Source organism: Leptinotarsa decemlineata, unplaced genomic scaffold (assembly GCF_025532065.1).
Source record: "Leptinotarsa decemlineata unplaced genomic scaffold, Ldec_3_MD MMD2_tig00026361_RagTag_RagTag, whole genome shotgun sequence".
NCBI lineage: Eukaryota > Metazoa > Arthropoda > Insecta > Coleoptera > Chrysomelidae > Leptinotarsa > Leptinotarsa decemlineata.
This window is the reverse complement of record NW_027412704.1, coordinates 3,158,282-3,175,290: the sequence shown is the minus strand read 5'-3', so window position 1 is coordinate 3,175,290 and position 17,009 is coordinate 3,158,282. Positions and strand designations below refer to the sequence as shown.

Below are 17,009 nucleotides of genomic sequence, written 5' to 3'. Positions count from 1 at the left end.
TAACATTACATTACATAAAAATACAACATGGTATAATAGGACGCAACCAAGACCAAATCAAGTATAGACCAGACAAAACACGACAAGATACGACAAAACACAACAAAAACGATATGACTCGACATGATATGACGAAAATTATAATAAGACAAGACAAGACGTGAAACGATAAAATACGACACGTCGTGTCATAACACGACATATATTACATGCTATAACATGCTATAACATGACCAAGACAAAGAACAAGGCCAGACAAGACACGATATGACATGAAATGACAAACCATGCCTGGAAACGACATGCCAAGACATGAGACGACATGACACTATGCAACATGATACGACACGACATGACACGAGAAAACGCAAACTCGACTAAGAATATGTGCATTCAAAAAAATGTTTGCTATTTCTTGTTTCAATTGAGGACATCTTCGCAGTGCCCCAATAATGGTAGATATTTTTTCAATGAATAATGCAGTATGTGAATCCTATTTCGATTTATCGTCAATATAAATGTCATTGATTGGCATTTATATTGATGATAGGCGAAATCCATAATAAAGTTTTATTGATGAAACCAACAACTTTTTCAAAGTATCAGAAAAGTTATTGGTCTGTAATTTTCCGAATTTTCAACATAATCACTTCTTAATATAGTCTCACTGATGTCTGTTTCAAATCATTGGAAAATATCTTGCTCATCCGTTTTAAATTTGAATCTTAAATTTTGGAATGGCATCAAAAGATTATTATGGAAGAATCTAAATATGAATTGAGTAATACATAGAAATGCATGTACAAAAATTATAAATGATACATATTTGTATATTAAAACCTGCACAAATAGAAAAAAAATTGTTGACATACAAGAATAGCTTATTTATCGTGCAAAATAGTTGATGTGATTGTACAAAGACAATAGAATATTGAAAAACTGATAGATTGATTTTTTAACTATGAATACGTCATTCTAAATTTTCCACATCTTTCAGTGAAATTATTGAAAGCCAATTTTTCGAAGCTCTCTTGAGGTTTTTTGTGGGTAGATATTTGATTTCTTGTGAGAGTTTGACGTACAGTGTTAGGCAGAGGTAAGTGAAGAATCTTTGGTGTTTTGTTGTATGAACCTTTGATATTTCAAAAGATTATTAGATTGTTTTAATGTCATGTGTTTCTGTAGCACCACGTCTCAACGCGAAACGGCCTTCGTCGACATGATCGAGCACACACTTTGCTGATGGAATTAATGCATAGATTCAATTGGTGTTTATTTCGTTTGAATTGAATGACTATCTACTAAGTTATTACAGTACAAAGCAGACTGATGAAAATGGCAAAACTTCTGAAACAACCGAATATCGTATCAAGCTCCAAGTAGGTAGAATTTAGTTACTGTGAATACGCCTGAGGAAGCTGTTGTGAAGCGAAACCCGCGTTGCGGTTTCGTAAACTGTTCAGTGGAACATACAGTGTTTCTTGAAAAAGTTGTGAGCGTTCGGTAACACCGAACAAATATCAGAATCGGTCGGTAAAGCACAATCACTGCGCGCGCTGTTTATCGATCCCTTTCCACCAGCGCAATCATCGATTGTGAGCTTGAGGAAGTCGGTGGTTAGTATTAGTGAGGAGCAGAAGAAAATCTTGACCTTATGGAGAGCCAGGAATACCACTATCCCGATTCTGGACAACCCCAAAGGATACAGCCTGGGGTTCGACCTATGGTGGATCCCGATGCCGAAGGAATTGTCGATCCTTCCATGTAAGACGACTCATTTTCTTTATATTTACACAGGGCGTTAGAATGGTAAAGAGATATTTCAGTTGAAGTTTGCTTTTGGTAGCTTCTATCCGATTTGATTGCTTCTAACTGGTAGATAGTTGTTCATTTCATCAAGCTCATTGTTCGACGAATCATTCCATTTAAAAACTGATTTACTTTTGGGTTGATAATTTTTGGAATATTTCTGTACGGTATTTAACAAATATTGATGTTGTTTTCATCGGTTAGACCTGAATTATATAAATGTTACATGTCAGTTTTAATAAATTTCAAAAACTATACCTCACGATTTGATATTCACAAACTTTATTTGAAACATATATCACATGTTTCGCTAGCACAGTAGCCTTTTCAAGTGGTTTATGAATTTATGTACTTTTTTGTAACGGCCGAATCAATAAGAAAATTTTAATAAATGTTTTCCTTCATTGAAATTGAGTTCAGGAGAATTAGAAGAATTGTACGGTGATACTGGACAAAAACAACTGGGTGTCTGCTGGATTTTAATGAAAAATCTAACGCCCTTGAAAAAATGTTTTGTTGTTGTTATTATGGTGCATCGTGATAATATATAGGTCATATATGATAAATAAAAATATATTAAAGAAGAAAGTGATATATTAAAGAAGAAAGTGAAGTCATGAAATCATGAAACAACAAAGTGATATATTAAAGAAGAAAGTGAAGTCATGAAATCATGAAACAACAAAAATTAATCGGCGCTCCGTGGCGACGTCATTGATTCCAGTGGCGCATTTGCTTTTTCAGCTGCAGGAAAACCCGGAGAAACCTGCAGCACCACAAATTCAAATTCAAATTTCATTGAGTCATTCTTCTGTAAACATTAACATTTTTTATAAAATGAATGTTTACATTTACTTATCCATAAATTATCTTTATTTCTGGTGTTATAATCATGCTTGTCACTATGTTTGATGAGGTTTTTCCTGTTTATAAAAGTATATGTGGGTAGTTTCATGAGGTATATACACGTTACTGTCAAAATATGATTTTTTTAAGGTGTCTCTGCAGGAAGTCTGGTAGGAAAGATTGTAAATGCGCCGTACGATTCTTTTTTGAAGAATGGAAATTCGTTGGATATCTTGAGCTTGTCCCCATACTATTATGCCATACAAAATAGCTGCATAGGCAAATGCATAATACACATTAAGGACGGATTTGCGATCTAGAACATTTTTCAAGGAGCCTATTATATAGAAAGTTTTATTAAGTTCACCATAAACATTGTCTACTTGTCTATCCCAAGAGAGATGTTGATCAAGGACTCTACCCAGAAATTTTGTGTCACGTGATATGTTGCTCCCAAACGACATAACTGGATTTGAAGGTGTTCTATATTTGTTGTGATACTCTACGCAAGCAGTCTTTTTATGATTGATATTTAGTCTATTCTTGAAGCACCAGCTTTTGAATTCCTCAAAAATAATTTGTATTTTTTGTTTTAGTTTATTTTCGGATATATCTGAAACAGGTATACATGTGTTGTCGGCATACATCAGAACTTTCCCCCATGATATGTGATCATGAAGATCATTTATAAAAATCAAAAAATCAGAGGACCAAGAACCCTTCCTTGTGGAGTTCCTATGTCAATGTCAAATTCATCTGAAATGACCTCGTCAATTTTCACTACGAATTTCCTTCGTTCTAGGAAGGATGTAAACCAATTGTTGATATTACCTCTTGTCCTATCGAGTATCTAGTGGACTTCAAAGACTTAGGAAATCGGTTGGTGGGAAAGATGATACGTTCTTAAGAAACTGCAACTGCATGAACAATTGTTTGAGTTTGGTGTATAAGTAGAAAACATTCTCGTTCTCTTTCATCGTTAAAATTCCGTTTTTGAACTTCTTCGTCATGAACAACACCTGTAAGATGCTACTCATATAGCGAGCATTTCCTAAATTATCTAAAACCAATTTTCTTTCCAAGATTTCCAGGACAACTGTCTACTGATTCGTAAGGAAGAACATACTATACAGATCTCAAATACGTTATAATAAAAGAAATGTCAAAAGTTCAGATTGATCCCATTTGTGCATTGTTTATCATTCGAAGTCAAATGTCACAAATTTTTGTTTCTTGAGTATATCTATTGAATGGTGAGAGCTATTGGAAAAGTGGTTCTCTACAAAAATGGTACCAGTATTTTTTCTTAGGAAGCACTGTTCTCAAGCTATCCCGATTTCATTTGGTGAAGAAGTCGTATTTCCAAGTATATGCATCAAAATGGCGGAAGCATGAAAATTATATCATTCATCATCATTCGTTTCTTTCTCTTCGTTATCTTTTTCATATCTCTCTTCTTTCCCTTCTTGCTCGATTAGCGCGGATTGTTTAAAGAAAAGAGACATGTCAGTTACATCCTCATCTATTTCGCAAGAATTTTCATCTGTTGCATTTGATTCAGCATTCACACAAGAGTGGCTTTGACAATGGGTCTACAGTAGTGGGTCGGAGAGACCCACACCCTAAATCGGTACGACCTATCAGCCTGACATCCTTCCTGCTGAAAGGACTTGAGATGATACTGGACGGACATATGAATAGGGTAGCATTATATGCATTCCCCCTGAAAAACCACCAGTATAATTATCAAACCGGCAAATTGAATTCAACAGTTTGTTTGGAGCAGGTAGAAGTGATGTATAGATTGGCACCACACTTTTACCTGGTAAAAGACAGGAAACAATTGTTGATAAGCAAAGGTAAATGTTGAAGGGAGACAAGATAAATGAAGTATTTTATTGTTTTTTGTATTTCGATGAAATTCCGTTCTTGATGATGGCATTTGAATTCGTATATCCAGTTATTTTTCAACATAATGGTACGTCCCTACATTTTTAGGCCTTCATGGCATGTGGATTGGATGGCGCGGTCCGTTGGAATGGCCTGTTCGTTCACCGGACATGACCCCTCTCAATTTTTTCCTTTCAGGGCTATATCAAATCAAAAGTGTGTGTTAGGTAACACTTCAAGACATAATTACCGAAACTAGTATTACCCCAGAAACATTTCAAAATATCAGAAATGATATCGAAAATAGACCTCATTTCTGTCAGTGGGTTCAAGGAGAACTTTTTGGATATTTGTTCCCATATAAGATGGATAATAACGAAGTTTCAACGTCATCTATAACGTATTTTTTCATGACAAGTAATCCGATGAAAACCGGTCGAAAAATGTTCAACTATCTCAATTTTCCTAAGGTACCCCCAACCAAAAGAGGCTACGCACAAGATCAGAGGAAGATCCGACCTCATCGAAACTCTTTTCGGTCCAGTGGACCAAGAACTGCTCGTGGTGAAGAGCTTCTACTTCTTCTTCTACTCTGCCTTTGGATCCTTGTTTCCCCTCATGGGAGTCTACTTCAAGCAAATGGGAATGAATGCTAGCCAGAGCGGATTCTTGATCGGATCCAGACCATTCGTGGAGTTCCTGTCCGCTCCTTTTTGGGGCAGTTTGGCCGATAGGTGGCAGAAAGGAAAGATTCTATTGCTGGCATCTTTAGCAGCCTGGATCATTTTCACTGTTCCTCTGGGATCGATACAGCCTCCCCCCACTTCGTGTATGGACGTGGTGAATAAGTCGACTGCTATCCTGGTTTCGCCGGAGGTTAACATGGGAGTGATTAATAAAAGATCGGTTTCAAGTACCAAAGATGCGGAAGGAACTGAAGTTGGCAGGTAATTTTTCATAGTATACTTGGTGACTATTCATGTACAGACATTTTTTTTAACTTTTAGTCCTCCAAGGAAACCTAAACTTATACCACCTACCAATGCTGGCCAATCCCCAATCGCCGTCAGTTACGCTTCCAATTACGACCAGCATGAACACGAGAGCTGGGTGCAACCGATCATATCTTCCATCGTCTACCGTACCCAAGACATCCAACGAGCCTTCTTCCTCCTACTTCTCCTAGTCATCATCGGAGAATTCTTCAGCGCACCAGCTGTCACCCTGGCAGATTCCGCGGTGTTAACTCTCCTGGGCGAAGACGCAGACACCTACGGCCACCAACGGATGTTCGGGTCTTTCGGTTGGGGCTTGGCCATGTTCTTTGTGGGGATAGCTCTGGATCATTCCACGGCCTTTCCAAATCATCCTTGCGGACCAGCTGCGAAGGAAAAGAATTACACCATCTGCTTCGCCACGTTCTCGGTTCTGATGGGGGCTGCCTTGATCAGCGCTACGCAGATCACCTTCAAGTATGATGAGCAAGGCTCGGCAGCTGTGGATGATGAGAAGGTCCAGCAGCCGATCTCGGAAGAGGATCGTATGCAGGCCCAGCTGGCTGAGCAGCTCAATTTGCCCTCTTTGGCAGATACCAGTGCGGCAGATGTGCAGGGAGTTCCTAAGGAACAGAAGGTAAGATGATTCAATTTGTGGTATTCTGTGTAAGCAATGCCTATACTGTAAGAGCAGGAATGCTTATACTGATAATTAAAAACAAGTCCACATCGGAGAATCCAAGAAGCATTGAAGATAATTTTACTCTTACTTCGATATCGGTAATACTTATGTTGGTAATAACTCCATAGGGACAAAGAGAGAGTTGCAATCGAATACTTCCGGGAACCAAATACATTGCACTGTTCGTGAAAGCTCTTTATTGAACTCGGAGGACTTCTCTTTAGCTCTCTAACAAATTGAAAGCAATTACCTATCACCACATGTTTATATCGTTGAAGAAAAATCTCGTAGAGCGGTATACTCAAGTTTCTTGAAATAAAACTTCTAGGAACATGATAAATACTTCAAGTGGCTTCATAGATTAAAAATTTTTTATAGAATGTACCCATTTAATACAAGAGCCTGATATAGAGGTGTCGCTAACTACCTAGCAGCACTGTCTTAATAGTATACAGATATATCGCTGGTTAGAAAGGCATTCTAGAAAACCCTGACTTTTTGACGTTAGATAATAATCAGTTTTCTGTAGATACATTCCTTCATATTATAGGACAGACCTTCGTAAACCACCATCAGTAGCAGCAACTCTCACTATTTCATCTGCCTACTTAGGCGTTACCTCGATTAATTCAAGTGATGTCATAGTTAATCGAGTTTCTATCATCGAGATTTTTTCCTTCGTGTGGCTATTCAAAAGGTTTCGGCCCAGAGAACGCTGTATTGTCTTTTTTTCCGAAAGAAATTCTAGCTTTTTTACTCTCTTCAATTTCTTTGCGACCTGACGCTCACTTTAGAACGCTTCAATTTCTTCCTGCTAGTTGCCACAAAGAAATTTTTCAATCTCAAGTCAGTTGAGACTAGAGGTTCTTGGCTTTGGGCCACAGGTGACCAAACAACTAATACCATCTTTCTGAGTTTTCAACGTATGGCTACAGAAAAAGCAACAAATTTCGGAGCACTGTTTCGATTTTTTCATCCAATAACAGTAATTTGTTGATCACAAAGAGGTATAGACTGATGATAGTCTAAATTTACATTGGAAGTGATTGATGGTTCCGTAAAAAAGGTTTTTTGAAGAGGCTTTAGTCTTTATAGAAATGTAGCTTTCCATTACTCGGATAATCACTATAGAAAAAATGAAAATATAAAAAAAATTGATAATTACTCTCGAAATATGTTGCTAGGTATTTTTCAGAACTCCTCAAGAACTCATCATACCCTGACTTATATACCTTCATCTCTAGATGACTTAAATCCTGATAGATCATTGCTATACCCTCCGTGGTTTTAAAGTAAATAATCTGACCAACAAATATTCGTGTTGAACGGAGCAGAAAAGAAAGTTATGAAAATATCATTCAGATATGTCTTGCATGTTCATCAAAATGTTCTCTAACAGTTTCCTTCATTTCCAGACTAAAATATTCGCCCAAACAACGAGAGAAATTCCTGAGTGGGTGACAGTGATCAAGCAGTACAAAAACTTGAAATGCGCCTCTTTCCTCTTCGTAGCCTGGTTCATGGGATTCGGGATCGGCCTGATCTTCACTTTTCTCTTCTGGCACTTGCAAGACTACGGAGGAACTCCCACTCTCTTCGGGGTTGCTTCAGTTATCAATCACATATCGGAAATTTTTGCTTACTTTTTCAGCTTCCGACTCATCAGGCAAATGGGCCACGTTAAAGTACTTTGCTTGGGTCTGATCGGGAACACTTTGAGGTTCCTTTACATATCATGGCTGACGAATCCATGGTGGGTTTTACCATTCGAATTCATGCAGGTGAGTAATTTGCTCCCTTTATTATTATTATTTGTGTGGTATAATTCAGTTTTCGACTTTTTCTACCAGAAATTACTGTGTAATAGAAAAAAACTCAACAGTTTTCATGGGATGAACCCAGGCAAACCGTACATTGTCAAATATGGAAAATAGTCAGTGGGAATGGAAAAAATATCAACGTGGTTCAAACAAAACTGGCTGGTATCTCAATCGCCACAAAAGAAGTAACCAGGAAAGGAATTTCTGACGAAAATATAACAATCTGCACCGATAGCAGACAAGCCCTATAAGCCTTGAACAGACAACGTGTTACCACAGGGCTAGTACTAGACTGCCACCAAGATCTAGCCAAAGCCTCGGTAGATAATAACATTATCCTGAGGTGGATTGAAGGGTTCGACCGGAGTAAAGGTAATCGCATTGCCGACTCTTTAGCCAAGGAAGCAACTGGACTAAGAATTTAAGGACCTAGTGCACTTACGGCCTGATGACTTCGACAATTGCGGAACTAGACAAACGTTACACCATGCTCAATCCCTAAAGAGATAGGATGAAATCAAAGGATGCAATCTTGTCAGGATCACCCTGGGAGACCCTGGGAAGCTGGCGCCGAAGAAATATTTGGCGATGACCAGGAGAAATCTACGCTTAACAGTATTATTTCTGACTGGCCACTGTCAACTAAGGAAACACCTCCATAATATGGAGCTAGTGAACACACCTCTATACAGGATGTGTGAACAGGAAGATGAAACTGTCAGGCATGTCCTATGCGAGTGTCCGGAGTTATTGTCAATAAGGGGGTGTGTATTCGGCGAGTCTTGGTCTACACCTGCCGATATAAAGAAGATGTCTCCTCGGGAGGATATACAATGGGTCACATGTGGCCTAAGGGGCTTATACTCACGTTCTCTACTCTACAGATAAAGTTGTAAAATAGTCATGAAATAATACGCACGGATGCGTATTAAGCATTTTACTTTAGTACGGTGACTCGAGCAAAGTTGCAACCTCAGCATATGAATCTTTATAAATATTGAGGAAGACAAAGTACTCAGTATTCAATTTTCATTGATCACTTTTTAGAGTTTTTGGTGATTCTTTTATTTATTTCTTTGACTATTTAATGTTAGTTCATTCCTGAGCGTATTTTTCTCGTTTTTTTTTCATAATAAATATTTCATTAAGTTATCAAACGTGTTCTTTCATTATTTGGATGAACGAGAATTGGGTGAAACTGCGATAAATCCTCTCGTGATAAGCAAAGCGACTACTGAGTTACGACAATATCACTATTTAGAGCGTCCATTAAATAATGCGTGAATTGAAATGAACGATATTATTGAAAATGCCCGAGTCTGTTCCACTATTTTTCAATATGAGGATTCAATATTCAAGGTTTCCAATTGGGCAAACTCAATTCAATTCACAAAGTAGGAATTTGCTTTGCCACTGAAGCTTTTAGTAGGCCCTTGATCAAATTATAGTGCAAATCGCGTCGTATTCCACCGCCCGGGATGAATTCTAATCTGTAAAATTTGGTCTCTGCCTCATCTTATCAACATCTTCTTTGACAGAGTATATTTTAGCCATCCTCGAAAATCTGCTACTCCAAAAGTTAATCACAAGACAACATATACTTCTGTAAAGACTATGGTTTTACAAGACTAACAAGTCGCATTTTCAACAGCCCATTTTTCTCATAACATTAGGATTGAAACTCAATGCCCTTCTGTACATATGCTTGACACTTTTTTGGCTGGAAAGAAACCAAAATCTCACCTTCATGCAGAACCATGTTTTTTGTATACATGTTTATTTGGTATGATTCAATATTAACTCATCAACAACCTCATACAATGTACTTTCTATCTTTTACTGTTTATGACATACTAGTAGCATTGTATAATGTAAGAGGAAATATCTGGTCCGGAAATTGATAGTTGTGGTACTCCACATATTTCAGGGAATCACCCACGCAGCCGTCTGGGCCGCTTGTTGCTCTTATATAGCCCACAATACCCCAATAGAGCTGCGATCATCGGCCCAAGGCGTCCTTCAAGGAATCCATCACGGGCTTGGCAGAGGATGCGGAGCTGTGATCGGAGGAATTTTCGTCAGTTCGTTTGGATCCACTGCCACGTTCCGTGGTTACGGCCTGGTCTGCCTTCTGGTCCTCGCCGGGTTCGTCTTCATCAACTTCTACAGAGTCGATCAGGGATTCGTGTCTGATCTACCTGCTACTGAGGACCCTCGACAAGTCGCGGAAGAAACTTCGCATCTTGCTCCACACGGGGTTCCTAGCAACCCAATTCCGAGGGCTCTTTCTAGCACTAAGTTACACGAGTTGGCTCAACAAGATGGGTATGGTGCTACCTATCAAATGGGACAGGGTGGAACCCTGGACATTCCTGGATCCAATCCTTTCAAACAAACGAATGGAAATCAACAGCAGCAGCAGCAGCAAGCGGGCTATACTGGATTTCAGGTAAGAAGTAAGTACAATCTTCTGTTTTATTAATTATGTAAGTGTAATATGAATAATCATACAAAAATCATCAACATATATTTTGTCTTCAATTGTGGAACCCTTTGCAACTGTTTTCAACCTAGCCTCGAATGTGATTGAGGATCAAGCAATACTCCATCTGAAAAGTCAATTATTTCAAATGTCGGGAAATGAAGTAAACATTTAATGAAAAATAAAATGATCCGTGCTTTAAGTTTTGTCATCGAATTATCCTACTTTCTCCTGAAGTAGCTATTTTCGCTTGGAAATTTTTACTTCGAAGGTATTATTGAGAACCCCAAGGTTCTGTTCTTGGTCCATTATCATTCACTGCATGTAATAATGACCTGTGATGATTGTTTGTATGTTTATATGTGTTGTAATAACTATAAAAAAATGGTCTGAAGAATGGAATTAGATTTCTTAACCGAGAAATCCTCGGGAAATCCCACCACTATTACCAGTGTAATAAATGCTCCTTTTTGATAAGATAATCAAAGAAGTTCAAATTATGAAAAATATAGTTAGTACTCTATAGTTGATGACACTTGGTAACTGTCTATTCAAAAATGTATATAACGAATATAGGGAAGCATATAGATGACTTCTGAACAGAACAAAAAGTGAACACTTCAATAATTTAATACAAAATAGTGATAATAAATCAAAAACCACCTGGAATGTAATAAATTCTCTAAACAAGAAACATTCAAAAAATGAAAATGTTTTGCCTTGTAGTACCATTAATTATGTTGATCTAGCGCTTGTTGTGTTTTTCTGGACCTGAGTAAGGCTTTTGACTGTGTGGACCATTCTGTTTTATTACAAGAGTTGTGTCATCATGGTATTAGGGGTAAAGCTTTGGATCTCATGATATCGTACCTCAGCAACAGAAAACAAAAACATCAACATCAAACAAACATCAAACAGAAGTGTTTTACTCTGACATAGCTGATATTCATAAAGGTGTCCCACAAGGAAGTGTGCTAGGTCCTTTGTTGTTTATCATTTATATAAACGATTTTTCGGAAATTAAAAAAAGATACCAGTGTCAAACTTGTCCAATCTTGTTATACCTTTTGACTGCCATATGAATTTGGAAAGTGATGTATTGAATGTTGTTTCTACATCCTCAACATATTTCATTCAAAATGAACTTCTTTTGAATACAGCCAAAACTAATTGTATAGTTTTCAGAACAGTTAATACTTCCATCATTATTCCAGAGTATGTGGACATGGGCCCTGAAAAATTGAATTTTTCATCATGTACAACAATGTTAGTGGTCTATCTAGATGACAAATTAAACTTTGACGTACAATTGAGCGTCTTGCAAAAAAACTGGCTAGCAAATGTAATCAGAATTTTGAGAAGTCACTTGATTACTGCTGCACTAAAAACAGCATACAGTACCGTATATCCTTTCCTCAAATATGGAGTTATGTTCTGGGTGGAAGCACTAACTTGGAACGCATTTTCATTATGCAAAAACGTATGATAAGGAATATGCTCAACATGAACTTAACAGGTCGCGAAATTTTCAAAAGTAATAAATTACTATGTTTGTGTTATTTTCGTTTATGACAACAAGGAACAATTCGAACCTCGTTCTTCCTAAACATAGACTAAGAAATACAGAAAGAGGTCCACTCTATATGGCCATCGAACTATATAATCATTTAACATTGACAATCAGAGAAGAAGGCAGACGGCATACTTTCAAAATTCTAGTTTCCGATTTGTTGTGTAACATGGAACCTTATTCGATGCAAGAATTTTTATGGCAACTTTATGACGATTGAAGAAAACAGAAGAAGGATAGATATTAGTATTAGCCATCAAAATTTTTATAATTCTAACAAATACAGACATGATATATGCGAGAGTATATTTTCATTTTCATTATTTTTTGATATCAATATATTTTAGACTGGTGCGTTTATATCTGTGACACTTATCTTATTTTTTTTTCCTCTTTCTTTTTCCATAATGAGTTATACTAAAATGTACTCCCACGAATGTAAAAACCTATGATAATCTTTTGTTATCTTTTGTTGTATTTTAGTTATATATTTATACCTTACTGACTTAAGTTTTCATATGTTAATTTTGAAAACTTCAATAAAATCTATCTATCTATCTATTTATTCTTCTTAAATCAATTTTATCAGCTGCTGTCACCTGATGCAGATTTCTCCACATCTGGTGACAGCATCAAATTTTGGATGTTAGGCAAATCCGAAAGAAGCTTGAACTCGGCTTCCTGCACAAAAAGGAGGTTTTTTTTAAAACATGATCATTTGGTATACATACTTACTACTACTCTGCCATCAGATGGGTCCTGTACGATGCCGAATATGCTCTAACCAACCTTAGTTAGAATACTTTCCACTAACTCTTTTCTTCTCTATAGATTGGCTAAGAAATCTTCAATTTTTGTTGTTTTCTTAACTTCATCTTACTCTACGAGGATGGTCTTTTTCTCAGTCCTAGAGAAAATGAAAGTTCGAGGTTTCGAATATAAAGTATAATGAGTAGAACAACAAGTCCAAGATCAAACAAAAAAAAACAACGTGTAAAATCATATAAAATTTTTTCAAACTTTATAAAAAAAATAGAACAAAGAAAATGCCACCAATTTGACTGTGCTATTTGCTATTAATTTAACCCCATAAACAACTACAAATGCTTCAACTCAGTACAAAAAAACTTTCAGTTTTACTTTTACTTTAGGGAGAGTGGTGTATAATCTTAAATTTGCGTTATTTTCAATTGTAATCTGAACTTTAGCTAAACAATCCAAACAGGAAGTGAACTCATACAAAATAATATGTGAACTCTCTCTGTCTCAATATCAACTGGTTAGTATATAAAAAACCTAACACTTACATATCGCCTCCTTGGTGGTTCATGGTCAACCATAAGTTTCGTTAACACCAACACTTTTATTTTCTACTTCCCTATACTCCCGGCTTACAATTTCGTTACTGGTTTTTCCTAAATTTCACACCCCGCGCTCAGAAACGAAATAACTTTCCTATTCAGGCCACTATCCTTAGTCTCGAATGCTGAGGGATGACAACCCAGAACCCGCTCCCGAACCTTCTCTGTCTTCTCTGGGATATTGATGGTCCCATATCCACATTATGAGCGCTTTTCAGCTACGTGACAAATATATCTGACTGTGTATCTTTTCAAAATACGCCGATGAATTTTATTTATATAACACTCCCGGTCTTGTCATAATTTTACATTGTATGAGAGACAGATCCGGCGTTTGAAAAATTCTGAACTAAAGAAATCTGTCTCTTTCCGACGTTAGAATGTATATAACCATACATAGCTTTCGCTAGGCAGTGTGCACATAATAAGTTTCTTCTGTTTCATTTGTAACGTGTGTTGAATTCAAGACTTTAGCATCTCTAAATTTTGTTATCTGCTGTAAATGTAACGTGATGAAATAAACTACTCTACCTACGTACATTATTTCATAAAGAATTCAACTTTCAGATGGGAACTACTAGACCCCAACAACCTGGGTGTGGATTTCCAGAACCAAGCACCACATTGTTAACGCAGCAACCAAAAGCTCCTGATAGCAGTTATGATTGGTAATGATCACAAACAAGAACTTAGTTCTGGTACTCATTATCTTAAGAAATGAGCTCGATAGCTGTGTATATTGTTGTTAACTATATGAGTCTTTACCTGTACTATTGTTTTGATACCGATGTTAATGGTTCAGAATGGTAATGGCATTATTTGAACCCTTTGGATCAAGTAATAGCTCGAGCAGATCAGCCTTCCTGAATCATTGACAGTTGGTGCTTAGGATGAAACAAATTTCATTTTTAGGTATGTCTGAACTAGCCCAAGGCATAGGCGGAACATTTTGTTGATCATTCTTAGTCTATAGGAGTTATTAAAAAAATCTTTGAGCTATATAAATAAAAGGATGCTGTATCTTCATGAAACGACCAGTCACAAGAAGATGTTGGTATATCGATCTTAAATTGGAAATAATATATAATAATTGCCAATATGCACCTGAGATATTGTTCACAAATTGTACCTCTGAATGAACCAAAGTAGTATAAGAGACTGAAAAAAGTCCAAACTGAACTATCAGAATCCGAGGAGTCAAAAGGGTCCAGATTCATTGATTTCAACTATCACTCTGAAATTAATTGATTATTTCACCATCATTTTTTTTCATCCACAGGAGTGAGCAGGGTATGAAGAAATGACCTCTTCTTAAGCTACATCAAAGGTTTTGATTCTATTCAGAATTAAACAAGGTTTCTGTGCGTCTAATACCATCTCGCTTTCCGAGATGTTTTTGTGGTCGTTGATGAGTGGCATCAAAGTTGTTTCCATTGCATTCGTTGTATCTGACAGAGAGCGATTGACAGAGATGAAGATAATGGGAATGGACATGGAAATGCACTTTTAATAAAGATATGTTTAAGAAAATAATACAATCTCAAGACGGTAGATTTTAATAGTGAAAAAATCTACTACTTTGAGAAATATATCAGTGCTCACAACCGAAAAATCAATGAATATTTTCACTATGTAAGAAGACATATAGTTTTCATAGCAATCAACTACAAGAGAGTCATTGGAAAAAACGTGGAAAAATTGTTGTTAGGCAGTAACAGAGTAGGAAGGCAAAGAAGAAGGATACCAGACGTTGTGAGAATGAGATTTCTATTAGTTTCTGGATGAATGAACATTGGGGTGGACCAAAAAGAGTTCGAAGCAAAATGGGTTGCGTATGGAACAGAAGAAAGGAAATAAAAAAACTGTCTCATTACTGACGGTGATAGAAGTTGAAAGGATAAAATGAGACATGTTCGAAATACATACTCACCCTGTATTTACAATACTGAATAGTGATGGAGAAGTAATTTGATTGTGTTTTGGTTTATCTATTCTTCATGTTATCCAACGGTGTTCTCCTTACAATGTCCTACTCTAGTCGAGAGGTTTGGATGGAACTTCATGTGTATGAGTTGAATAATGATATTAGTAAGTAAGTTGTTTGCTCCAGTGGAGTGTTTGAGTTCACTGGATACTTTTGATTTAGGATATCACCATGTTAGTAGACCTAGTCGATAGAGCATATATAGATATTCCATTCCACATAAAAGATTGATATAGTTTTGAAGCCATATATTTGATCTCTCTCCAATGGAAGTGTGTGACTCATTTCATCTTTATACAAAGTCCCATGAAATTTCCAGAATGAATTACTCTGATACAAGAAACTTTCTGTTGGTTACGTGGGTCATTTTCAGATTCTTGTTATCAAAAATGATATCACTAGAACCATATAGAGGTCCCAAGACTGGACGTTATGGTATCCTGTTTCTATTTTTTGTTGTTTTCTTTTCAAAGATACGTACAAAAACCCATGGAGAAGTCAAGACAAATTCTTCTTCTTCGAAATATCAAAAAGACTACTCCCTCAATAACTATTTGTTTTAAAGGAAGCGGATGATGTTCATATACAGATATGAATGTAGTTTCACTTGTTTGTATATGTTATAATGTTGCCTACAACAGAGAATATAAGCTTCCATGAAAACCGTATCTATTTAAGTAGCAAATTTTGCAGTCAAATCGATCATAACTGGTGGAATCGCATTTATTATGTATTTGATTTCCTTTGTGCCGTTCCATCACTAAGAATTTTCAATGCATCTTTCGGTCACATGTCCAAACCTCCATCCACCATAATTTTATTCTTTTGTATATGATCTAGATGCATCTTTATAAAAATGAATAACCAAATAGTGAAAATATTTTGAATTTTCCAGTTCGAATATTTGAAAGTATGATCATTTCTCAGCACCACTCAGCTTAAAATTGACCTCCAGTTGAAAGGTTCATTATTTGTTTGCATCATTGTATGACGTGAAAATGATAACTTTTCAGAAAACACGGCTTTACAGTGCTAGCCTTAGGTGATACATATCTCGACGAAAATATATTATTGAAATATAAAACAGTTAGATATATTAAATATATATGTGAAACCTTATACCATATCTGTAAAATATGAAATTAAAAGCACTGTAAAAATGAGTCACCATGATAAAGTTTGTTTTATTTCTTACCCCGAAAGTAGCTGTTGTGGAAAATGCGATATATTTAGTAGGTTCTGAAGTTTGTGAAGGTCTGCATCAATTTTTTCTGCCAGTCGCTATAAAAAAAATAAGAAATGCAACTGAGTACCATCAGCATAATGGTGGTTACAGAATTAGTTTATTACTTGATGAAAGTCTGAAATCTACAGCGAAAATATTAAAGGTCCAAGAATCGAGCCTTGAGGAACTCCATGAGTTGGAGGTGAAATATTTGGGTAACGACCATCCGAACACATGTTTTGGGTTGGATGACTGAAGTAGCTTTTCAAAATATAATGATCTAGAGTATCAAATGCTTCGTTGTAATCCAAGATTTCCATGGATATTATGTGGAATTAGCTCAAA

At 36.5% G+C, this 17,009-nt stretch overlaps 1 protein-coding gene across 2 annotated transcripts; it reads left to right on the top strand.

Annotated features, from left to right (window-relative positions):
- Positions 1-1,060: 1,060 nt before the first annotated feature.
- Positions 1,061-16,632, top strand: jef (major facilitator superfamily domain-containing protein 6 jef). 2 transcript variants are annotated; one of them, XM_023173790.2, is made up of 6 exons: positions 1,061-1,764; positions 5,016-5,492; positions 5,553-6,177; positions 7,638-8,003; positions 9,970-10,491; positions 14,023-16,632. In XM_023173790.2, the coding sequence occupies exons 1-6, from the start codon at positions 1,655-1,657 to the stop codon at positions 14,125-14,127; spliced, it is 2,205 nt and encodes a 734-aa protein (XP_023029558.2). In that variant the 5' UTR covers positions 1,061-1,654; the 3' UTR covers positions 14,128-16,632. The 2 variants fall into 2 exon arrangements, with proteins under 2 accessions (XP_023029558.2, XP_023029559.2); XM_023173791.2 differs by having other exon boundaries at positions 1,062-1,764; positions 9,970-10,498.
- Positions 16,633-17,009: the final 377 nt, after the last annotated feature.